The sequence below is a fragment of the Thalia democratica genome, chromosome 4 (genome assembly GCF_965202585.1).
Source record: "Thalia democratica chromosome 4, ktThaDemo2.hap1.1, whole genome shotgun sequence".
In the NCBI taxonomy this organism is placed as follows: Eukaryota; Metazoa; Chordata; class Thaliacea; order Salpida; family Salpidae; genus Thalia; species Thalia democratica.
The window spans coordinates 59,197,777-59,209,607 of NC_139168.1; the positions used below are offsets into that span (position 1 = coordinate 59,197,777).

An 11,831-nucleotide genomic window follows, 5' to 3' on the forward strand; every position below is an offset into this window, starting at 1 on the left:
TTTTCCTTTATTTTCAGCAATTGTTAAAAAAGTTTTTAGCAAATTATTTAAGATTTTTAAAATTTTGTAAGAACAGAGTTTTTAACTTTTGAGTACTTTTATAGTTTAAAATAAAGTTTTTTATATCTTTTATCATAATCTTTTTCTAAATATTTTTACATTAAGTCAAGAAAACTTTGGGTTGTAGATCTCAACTTGAAAATTTTATTTTTTACACAAGTTTTATTATCAATATAAGGCAGCTACATTTAAAACTTGCATGTAACTTGTTAGCTACATATTGCTTATTTCAATATTAAAAATTATCAAAAAACAAAATTACTTATATTTAAAAGAAATTCAATTATTATATGTAAATAAGATAGGTAGCCTTTATTTTATATTACTTTAAGGTAATCTGGAATAAAAAATTATGATATTTGAAAAAAAAATAATTTAATGACCATTTTTTAAAAGAATTATCAATAAAACACACAAAAAACTATTAAGTTTTGTAATATTTTTATTAATGTCCTTTAAAATCTTGTTAAAACTTTTGGCTTAAAAAGTTTTCTTTTGTAGATGTGTTGACCACTGCGTTTTGATCTTGCAACATTCACTTCAAAAACTAAACTTTACTTTCACTGTACTCAGTGTGTTTACATTAGTAGCTTTGTCAATGTATAATGTTCAAAAACTAATTAGCAGTATATTCATATTCACTATATTCATTATATTCAGTTTAATTCACATAGCGCTGCATTAAATGCAGCTCTAAAAATAAGCTTTTCAACAACATTTTGTGTAGAAAATTTGTATATGTTTAAAATGCAGCGTACACAGTTTTAGCTTGCAGCACCAGCCAATGAACCGAATATTTGAAGATTGAATGTAAAATTTGAAAAACTAACAAATTTATCGTCAAGTTCAATGCAAAAAAGCAGAAAAACTGAAGTAAAGGAAAATTTTCTTTTTTCTTCTTTTTTTTGAATAGGTGGGACTGCAGCTCCAGTGTGCCACCCCACGCGACGCCCCTGGTTAAGTCTACAGCAATTGCAGATGACCTATTAGATGGTATATTTAAACCCGTAACCATCCAACTTCTAAGGGATTTTGATATATGCTGGTATCTTCTTATATGAAATCGGCAGAGCTATTGCCTACTTAGTTGCTTTGTTTAGGTGTCTATTTCAAATTTAGTGAATTTGCTGAAAGGAGATTCGGATTTAAAAGTCTACAGTTTGATTTTTATTAAAAAAATTTTTATGGTGTAAAATTAGGCTTTTGCTTAAACACTAAGTACAAATCTTAAATAATCTAACTACAATTTAAAATAAACTAAACAAGTTATCGAGCAACAAATAGTTCTTTGGTCATATAAAATAAGTTTACCTAATAGCCTTTAAAACCGTCAAACTAAAAATTTAACCTAATACACTAAAAAGCAAAGAACAAGTTAAAAAAACAAAGATGACGAAAAAAAAAGTTTAAGAATTTACCAAACAGCGGCCAGATAGAAAAGTAAGGAATTACAAAATTAACTATTTATCACTTTGACATAACCCAAACTCACCTATACCATAAAAATTTAACAAAAATACAAAAAAAATTACCTAAAACACTTGTACATTTTAAAATTTCAAATTTTTGTTTTTGTAGTTTTCCATTTCTTAAATATTGACTAAGTAATTTAACTTTGTTTATACGTCATAATATGTATGTTTGTAAATGTTATAACATTTAACGTAATTTAATCAAGTTTTTTTTGTATAGACAATTGGTGCTATAAGTATTGACAACTAAAGAACAAAATAAAATGTTTTTTTATATAAATATATAGCTTTGCAGTTGTAAGTTAAGTAGAAGGACTGTGAAAATAGTGAACTCAAACAAAAAATAATGCAACAAAAAAAATATGTACAAATGCTTAAAATATTGTTTAATTTTTAGGGCTAGTAGTAGTACACTTAAAGGTCAGTCTGATTTGCACATTTGTTGAGTCAAGAAGAAATTTTTTTAATTTTTTTTTTAATTTCAATTAAAAACTTTATTATTGATTAGTTCTTAATATATATGAAAAAGGTGGGTTATTATAAAGATAGAAATAAAAATATACATTTTTTTAAAATTTGATGACTCAGCAAATATGCAAATCGGACTGACATTAAAGTATACATTACATTTTTTAGTAACTCTTTTTCTTTAGTTTGATTTGTGCAAGTATTAACTATAAGTTAACAGTTATTGTTTAAAAGTTATTATACACACTTAGAAAATTATAGTTTAATATAAACATAAAAGTGTATTTACTGAGCTGTGCTGTGCACACTGCATAGTGAAACAGTTTTTATGCATACTACTTTGCACAGGTGCACGCAGTAAAGAACGACGAAGACGACGCATTAAGTCCTGGAAAAGTAATTAAGCTGTATCCTCAGAGTAAGACTCGATAACCATAAGGTTTTGTTCGTATACAACGCTTTTAGACCAAATTTTTGAGCGCTTTTTTGTCATTCACTAAATCTTAAGTGTATAACATTTATATGTATATACATATAAAAAAAAATATATACAGTAATCTTCCTTTATTGTACTAAACCAACATATGTTTCTGTGTGTAAACGGATTAACACACTTCAACTGCATTCTATAAAAAAAATAATGTAATGAAAGTATAGAAGCTGAATTAGGTGTATTTGTATACATGTTTTCATTAACATAAAAGTAATTTCTACAGATTTTTAGAGGTTAATAGTTAATAATAGGTAAAATACTTAATGTTAAATCCGACTGTTATAAAACTATATAATATTTGTAATTGTTAAGGCTAAATTTAGTATGATAGTTTATATGTAATTATATATACGTATATACATGATTTTTTAATTACAATTAAAAAGGATTATGTTATTTTAGGCAAGACAAGGACCTTTGTTTTATGCTACGTTTCCAAATTTATTTTTTTTTGTTACATTATTAATGTTATATAAAATAAAGCAAGTGATCGATCAAAATTTTGGTATAGTATATAAATAATGAACAATAAACTGTATGTAAAAGCCGAATAAAAAACGTTTGTATTAAGGTTTTGCCTTGCTGCAATCATAAGTTACCCTGATTATGAAAATAAAATGTGTTACATGCTACAGTGACACCTTTTTTAAAGGAAATATCTTTAAATACATGATCTACAATTTACAATCAACACCATAAAACTTTGTTTATTTTACTAGAAGTTTTTATACCACATATATACTACAACTAAAACAAAGAAGGATCAAGAAGTAAGAAGAAGAAATGAGGATAGTTCTTGCTGTATTAGCAGGTAAACTGTTTTTTTTTTTAATTATTTGTTTCACAGATTTCCAGATTGTTATTATTTAGTTTTCATTTACAAATTTTTATAGTATGCTCAATTATATGATTAAAAATTCAGATTCAGAGTAAAAGAATGCTCAAAGAGATTTTATTATAAAAAAGTAGTAAAAACAAAAAAAAAACAGTAAGAAATAATGGAAAATTGTGAATAGCATCGTTTCAACTAAACCAACCTCTAATTGTATTAAATAACAAAAACATTTCAACCTGGTGCACAAAGAACCTTTTGGTTATAAGTAGATTTAGAGGTGTGCTAAATGAGTTATAAAACTTAAAAAAATATTCTTTTAAGTATAGTTATTAATTTTTTTGGTTCTTCTGTATGTATGTTTTATTTGTGTTGAAACTTAATTCATGTTATATGGGCAGCAGATTGAGATGAATTTTTTATTTTATGATTGTCTTGCTAATGAAAGAATGATTGTTATAAGTTATTAAAATTGATTATACTTACTGTTAACTTATTTTGTTTGTTATCTTTTTGTCACTGAGTTAGATTAAAGATAGTTCATTTTGTTAATATTTATTTAATTTTATCAGAAATTAGAAGTAAAAATAAAACATTAATACAAATTTTATTAATATTGTTATTTATATCTATTTTATTTTTTGAGTTTTTTATCAAATTAATGCTTACTATAAAAAAATCCATATTGTTTTATTGATTTTATAATTGAAATATATATTTTTTTTAAATACAAACGGTTTTTTTTTCCTACTTTCAGTATTTCTTTATTTTATTTTTTTAATTCAGTTTAATACTTTCAATTAGATATTGGTTTATTTTAGTTGTAACAACTGATTGTGAGTTCACACTGGTGGCAGTGATCACATCATTGGGTTGTTGATGTGTTTTTTGTTGTAGCAGATACTTGCTTGGGGGTTTGAGCTTCATGATTTTCCCACACTTGTGGTTTTTAGTGTTTAGATTTTAGCCTTGTGAGTGTTTGTCAAATAACACGTCACCATCGAATTTTTTTTCATTTAAGTAGATAGTTTTTATTATTTTTTTGGTTAGTTTAGATTTAATTTTAAAGGGGGAGGTAGAATTACAGGTGATGATAATTTGCTTGCTTGACCTTCAAAAAATGTTTATTGTTGTAGAGGGAAGAGTGAGTCTGATATTTTTCTATTGATAGAAAAAAAAAGTATTGTCATCTAAACTTACTATTTTTACAAAAAATTATAGTTATAGGTTACTTTACGTCAATTAATCTAATATTTTAAACATTTAATGTAAGCTATATCAAAATAGATGTAAAAGTTTTACTGGTTATTGTTTTTTATATGAAATTTTTGATTAAACAGTTTTGATTCACACTTGTTGTGCTGATCGCCTTATAATTGATGCTCCTTCTTCAATTACACTTGACAATGCAGATGCTGTATTTTCAAATGACATATCTGGTATGATCACTTACCTCATGAGCTTTAGCTCTTCATGGAGCAAGTTTATTCAAGGTTTAATATTACTTGGTTACTTAGTAAAGTTTAATGTTATCAGGGTTGCCAAACAACCTGGAATTTGACATTTTAGGGAAAAAACTGGAATTTGAGAAATTTTGAGAAAAAGCTGAATTTTTAAACAAAAATCATTAAAAACCAGGAAAAGCTGTAGTTTTGAACTACATTTACACATAAGTTAATGAAATTTTGACTAAATACAAAAAGTCTGTTATATAGATAAAAGTTTTTTTTTATCACTATGTTTATATAAGACATATATATATATATATAAGACAAGTTTAAAGTATTTTTTCAGTATCTTTTCAATGTTTTCATACTGTTTAAGACAGTTTTTAACCTTCAATTTGATTTTAAACTTGAAATAGACCAAAAAATTGCACTTTTAAAAACCTTGAAGAATATTCAGAAAATCTGAAAAAAAAATTAAAATATTTTTTGACAGCCCTGTGCTATTTATTTATAAGTAGTCTATATAAGTAGTTTATAAGTAAGTTATTTATAAGTAACAGTCAATATTTACTAAAAATCAAGGATGAGAAATTTTTCTATATTTTCTAGTAATCTAAAGCTACTAAAGAAAGTGTTTTTTTAAAGTTGGACTTGTTAAAAAGTCTTTGAGCTTGGTAATTTAAAAAATTGTATTAAAAAAATTAAAAAACTTGATGAAATAAAAATTGTAGTTAAAAAAGATAATTTGAATAATAAACTAAGTGCACACTGCACAGCACATTTAAAAATATATGCTATAAAAATTTCCATTTTTTGATTTCCACAAGTTTTACAAAAATACATTACAAGCTAGAAAATTAATTTGATAACTCCTACTATACAGTATATATTCAACTGTTTTTTTTACAAATTTTTTTGTAATAACATAAAATTAAAAACTATATCTGTAAGTTTTATTGTTATATATAATTTTCATTAAACTTAAGTTTTGTATTTAAATTTTGTCTACACATATTATATTTTTATTTATATTTAACATATCATACATAAAATATTATTATAATTTACCCTGTAGAGGTCTTAAGTTGTAATTTAAATCTGAGAAATTCACGTAAAGCAAGTTACTTTGTAATAAAATAAAATCTTAAAATTTGCTTTTTGTATTTATATATTTTAAGAATTTTTGTTATTTAATCTAGGGCTAAAAAATTAAAAAAAAATTATGCTTAACAAAATTGTCAACTGAATATGTTTTGAAGTTTAATAATTTTTAGGAATTTCTGTTGATCCATTGAAACCAGCCAAGGCTAATCTATTTATTACAGTTTTGGATGAAAGCTTTTCTAAAAAACTCTTCAAAGAGGTTTGATAATAATTTATGTTTATTAATAATTTAATATTATCACATACTAAGATAAAAATTTGTCTAGTACACATCATCTTATCTTCAATTTAAAGTTTATTTTCTTTTTCAGTTGTTTTTGATTATTTGTTATTATCATAAATAGCTAAAAATGCATGGGGAAGTACTTATATTAAAATTTAAATGTAATCATTTACATATAATGATAATTAAATAAATTATATATCCATTTTAGAGATATATACAATAAAAAATATTTAAATATTTATATAAATCAAAACACATATGTAAGTTTTTGTTAGAACTGTGATAGTAAAAAATATGTTTATTAACAGAGATTATTTAAAAAAACTACAAATTATTAAAATTTAAAGAAATTGAATCGTTGTGCAGTGCACCTTATTTCAACAAAATTTTTAACTCATATATTTTTCTATGCTAATTGAAATTTAGCAAATTCAAACTGGAGTAAAGATAATTACGCAAAAGAAGCAAATTTTTTTTTAATAATTTTAAGTTTGTTAGCTAGATAATAAATGACCTAAGCTAGTTTATAGTTTCTAAGCCTCATTTTTTACATGGTGACTACCCTTTAAGCCCATAAGGGTGGTTCACCTTGATTTTTACAAGTTGATCTTATTTTCTAGAGTTTAATCCGAGCTATCAGACATTTTTAACCGCTTAACAAAATTCAAAGTAAATTTTGAGTTATAAACGGCTAAAGTTGGTGACATCAACAGGTTTCTTAAAGGAGGTGCAAACTAAAAATGTGAAAAAAATATATTGTTTCACTAAAAATCTATCTTCTCCTTCATTATTTAACCAATATTTTTCAAATTTTAATAGTAAGTTCATTACTACTATTTGAAGTGATTCAATGCAGCAGTTTTTTAATTTTAAAATAAAAGCTTTATAAAAAAACAACCTAGTTTTTGTTTTTATTTTAATCTATAAATATTTTTTTTAAAACCAAAATTCAATGTCTTTTAACTATGAAAGGAATGTTTTCTAAAAATTTGCGGTCTCTAGCTCAAAAAACGAAGGAGAAGATAAATTTTTAGCATATTTTAAAATTTCTAAGAAAATTGAGAAAAAAAATTCGGTTTATACGTTTGTGATGTGAAGTTTTTACAAAAATGTCTATATCTTAAAAACTAATTAAAATTTTTGTATTGTGTTAAAACTTGCTTTTAGTTTATACTTTAAGCTTTCATTTAAAATCCATGTTAATTTTTGTAGAAAATAGTATGGACTCCCTATGTCCATAATATGATAGATAGGATAAAATAAAAGTATAACAAGTTTTGTTTACTTAATACTGAGCAAAAAAACTGTTATTGCACATATATGTATTTTACAAAAAGTGTTCAAACTAATACAATCAGGGTTTGTGCGCGTCAGGCTAAATCAGTTATTTTGAAAAAAGTTGAAAAACGTCAGGCTAAATCAGTTTTTTTTATTTAAAAATTTGAGAATCTCAGTTTTTCTCAGTTCAAATGCTTGAAAATTTTTGATAAAAAAAAATTAATAAATCTTTTTAAGATCAAAATGAAATGTGAATTTATTTCTAAATAAAAAAACAGTCAGTGTTTGTAAAATAAATGCTAAAAACCTTTTGTTGAATCTCTAAAAATTTTTTAAGAATCTTTATTATTTTGTTTTGAGTAGATTATATACATCATATTTATGAAAATTCATAAAAAAAAAGGTTTAAAGTTAAAAATTACAGTTTAGTTCAACAACTTAGCTGTTTGTTTGAATTTTAATACTCGTGTAAGCGTTTCATTTTAAATTTTAGTAAAACACGACAATCCACGTGGTTTTATTATAAATCTTCTGGTTATAATGTTTTTGATTAGTGCTTAATTAAATTGAACAATTGTGTTTAGTAATATATATCAAATTTTTACACTAGTAATATATTAGATATAACACTTATTTTAAAACTTATTACTAATTTGTTATTGTATAAGGGCATAGGGGAGGGGGTCAACCACCTTTTTCACAATTTAGTCTTATTTTCTTGAGTTGTAACTAAGCTATGAGTTACTTTTTGCAGATTTTTAAAGCTCAAAATATTTTTGAGATAAAGCTGGTTGAAGTCAATAGCTACAATAGCACAAATCAAAACCCCCCCAATACCTAAAATGACTTCTTGAGGGGATTTTCCTTACTTTGAAGAAATGTCAGGCTAAATTTGTCTCAGTCAGGCTAAATAAAAAAAATTTCGCGCATGAACCTTATACAACATGTTATATAGTTCACTGGTTAATAAAACTATGTATAAAACTACTTTCAGGGTTGCCATAAAACCTTAAAACCTGAAATTTTAAACAAAAATCAATAAAAAACCTGGAAGTTTCAACAGTTTTTACATGTAAAACAATGAAGTTTTGATTAGATACATAATGTATCTAATAGAAATGTTTTTGTGTTTAGAACTTTAATTGTTATAAAACTTATTTAAAGTAGTATTACAGTACCTTTTCAATATTTAAATAATATTTAAGTCAGTATTTCATCATAAGTTTAATTACATTATGAAAATAAACAAAACCTTCTAGTTTTAAAAACCAAGAAGAAATTCAGAAAACCTCAATGAAAATTTATGAAACCAATGGAAACCCTGCTGCTTAGTATTATTTATTTATTCTTCAAAAAAGTTTTGTAAACTTTTCTTTTAAAAAGTATTGACAAAATACAAATTAAAGTAAACTAATCAAAACTTTAATCTAGGAAAACTCCTTCGATGTTATTAATCCAAACCAAATATTGCCTAGTTTGCAAGAACTAAATGATGAGATTACCAAAAATTTTGGAGAAAATTCTTTAGTCATCGATGTTAGTTATTCAATTTTATTGTGTTTTTTTAAAAGTATTTTTTAACTATTCATACTTTTCGGTCATTTAACTTCGCCTTGAACTGGTGACTTCGCACATTAGATATATAAAACTATATAGCAGATAATCTTTTGCTACATAATGATAGTTTGTTTATTTTTTCGATCAAACAAGCGTAAATGGTAAAAGATTTCAAGGATATATATTATGTAGCATAAGCTATTCTGCTATGTAGATTTGTATACCTAATGTGCAAAGTCATCAGTTCAAGTAAGACAACATGGTTACAAATGTTAGTATTACGTCACTTTACACCACCCACACAGTTTATTAGCTGTCAATTTAACTAACATGGTAACTTAAAGATTTATAAATTTTGTTTGAAGCTTCTGTTGTTGCAATTATTGTATTATTATTTTTTGATTACAACAACAAGTGTAAAAAATATATTCTCTGAAGTTTTTTTAAAAGTTTACTTAAATAATTAATACATTTGCTAACTTTTTTTGAAGTTTGTGAAAAATAATTCCTTTTTATAGTTAACATGACAAATGTTTTTTGAAATCATAAAATTCTGGTTTATGATTACCTATTAAGATCTAAATCTTTTTTTATAAAAAATAAATAAGACCGATACTACTTTACAATTCATTCAAATTTTATTAATAAATCTCTCATCAGAGTAACAGTATAGAACAGTAACAGTAACACTATTTACCAAATACTAAAAGATACAAAATATTATCTAAATTTTTATATATCCATTTGTGCATTGTTTGTAAGTAGAAGTTTGTTTTAGTGAGATAATTTTAAGCACCTATGGCCTTCTTTTTTAATTATAGTTTTGCATTTACAGGAATCTTTAACAAATCATCCATCGACTTTCAAAAATTGGAACGGTAAAAATATCAACGATTTGATTAAAATTGTTAGTTTTCTGTCTATCAATTTCTTAGTGTAGTTGTGACTTTTAGAGTACTTATCTTTTTAAATATCTAGTGACAAAATTGTTTTAATTTTCAAACTTTTCAACAGCTGCAATCGAATAATGAGTTTTGTTCTGATACCTATCCAGACTCATTCAAGTTTACTTTGAAGGCAAACGAAAACCTTAAGAATGAAATTGAAGATGTAAGTTTCAATTAGTAGTTTTAATTAAAAAAAACAAAACATTTAAAAAATATCTTTGGTAATAAATATTGTAATTTTAAATACTACTTATTTGCTTATTTTTCTTAATTGTACTAGATTGTATCAAAGTTCAAAGCATTGTACAAAAACGACATCATTGTTGAAGTTTTGTTCACAAATGCAAACAAACCAGAAGTTTACAGCCGTTCGAGAAGAGATGCTGATGAAAACGCAGATGAACAACCGAAAGGACTCGTTGAGCCGAACAAAGATGACCAGGTTTTTTTATTATCTTTTGTAACTAAAATTTCTTGCTGTGTTTACATATAAGTAATAAAGAATAGAAACTTTTTTTCATAGTATAAAATTTTACCATTTTTTTTTATGTATGTAAGTTGTACATAGTTAGTTTTACGGAGCTTTCAACGATGTACTATTTGATTTATGTGGAAGTTTTTGTGCTTTTATTTTCAAGTTATTTACAACATAAACTTATAGTTTTTAAAGTTTTATACTTTATTTTTGTCATTTAAATTACTGCAACTTGAGCAAAGGTTCAATAATTTTTTTTTGTAAGGTTTATATATATGTTACTAAGAAGTTACATGCTTTTAATATATTTTTATAAGTTATGTTGAAATAAAATTGAACTACTAGTACAACATAATAAAATATTTTGAGTTTTTAGTTATTTTCTTAGCAACCGTTTAGTTTAAAAATTTATTTACTATTGCCTTAAGAATTTTTAATGTAAACTTATTTATTTAGTTATACTGTTTAAAGTTAAGGCAAGTTAATCGAAAAAGTTTAACATTAAAAACTGTTTTAACTTTTAGCATTCGAAGTTTTCATTATCTATACAGATTCGATTACAGAGTATATTTAAAAAAAATAATTATTAAAAAGTTATTGATTATGTTTATAGTGCTATGTTTCTATATATTTCGTTCAATTTAGTTGATTAAAATATAAATTTACAGATAATAAAACTCAACTTGTGTATTTGGACAATTTTTTTCATATTTGTCGTTGTACTTTTCACATCGTACTCTATTTGGTTCATGGATCCTGGTTTTGACTCCATTATATACAAAACTACTAACTATAGAATTAAGTCTGATTAAAATTGTTTAGTTTATCAAAATAAAGATTTCATTAATTAAACAAGTAAAATTTAAAGCTTAAGAAAATTTCTATAAATACTTAAAAATTTCAAGTTGTTTTATATTGATCGTTTGAAAACATTAAGACAATTATTTACTTTTTATCTTCTTCATTTTTGTGCAATTATTATTTTGTGATTTTGCTGTGATCTGTTATATATAAATTATATTTCAAATTTTATAAGCGAGTAAAAAAAAATTCTATTAAACTCTTTTTTTAAGTTGGTATGTGTAAATTGATTGTTCATTTCATTTAAAGATGCATGAGTATTTAAAAATTATTATATTATAAAAACTCTATTTAGTTTCTTTCAAATGCAAATAAATTGATAAATTTGATATGTTATTTTATGTTTATTTAGTTTAGAGTATTCTATACTTTATAAGCAATGTTGAAACATGCACTACATGAAGCAGAAACTGTTTTACACCTGTTATGATGCTTAATGAACTTTAATTTATTCTGTTCTAATCGTCTTCTTAATTTAGTCATAGATATCTCTTCCAGTTTACTTTAATTCGATATATTACATTTTAAAGCTAAAATTGTAGTCGAAATG

General features: G+C 24.2%; 1 protein-coding gene across 1 annotated transcript; it reads left to right on the forward strand.

Moving 5' to 3' along the window:
- The first annotated feature begins 3,214 nt into the window (after positions 1 to 3,214).
- LOC145834701 (uncharacterized) lies at positions 3,215 to 11,599 on the forward strand. The gene is made up of 8 exons (XM_082942197.1): positions 3,215 to 3,304; positions 4,666 to 4,818; positions 6,048 to 6,136; positions 8,873 to 8,977; positions 9,834 to 9,905; positions 10,013 to 10,108; positions 10,226 to 10,387; positions 11,089 to 11,599. Exons 1-8 carry the CDS (start codon positions 3,277 to 3,279, stop codon positions 11,230 to 11,232), a joined length of 849 nt encoding a protein of 282 aa, XP_082798323.1. The 5' UTR covers positions 3,215 to 3,276; the 3' UTR covers positions 11,233 to 11,599.
- Positions 11,600 to 11,831: the final 232 nt, after the last annotated feature.

What these genes read in the sequence shown, in the direction of transcription:
- LOC145834701 (XM_082942197.1), top strand. Translation starts at nt 3,277, where the DNA reads ATGAGGATAGTTCTTGCTGTATTAGCAG. An exon ending in AGTTCTTGCTGTATTAGCAG is followed by an intron (nt 3,305 to 4,665) that starts GTAAACTGTTTT and finishes TTGATTAAACAG; the next exon opens with TTTTGATTCACACTTGTTGT. An exon ending in AGCCGAACAAAGATGACCAG is followed by an intron (nt 10,388 to 11,088) that starts GTTTTTTTATTA and finishes ATAAATTTACAG; the next exon opens with ATAATAAAACTCAACTTGTG.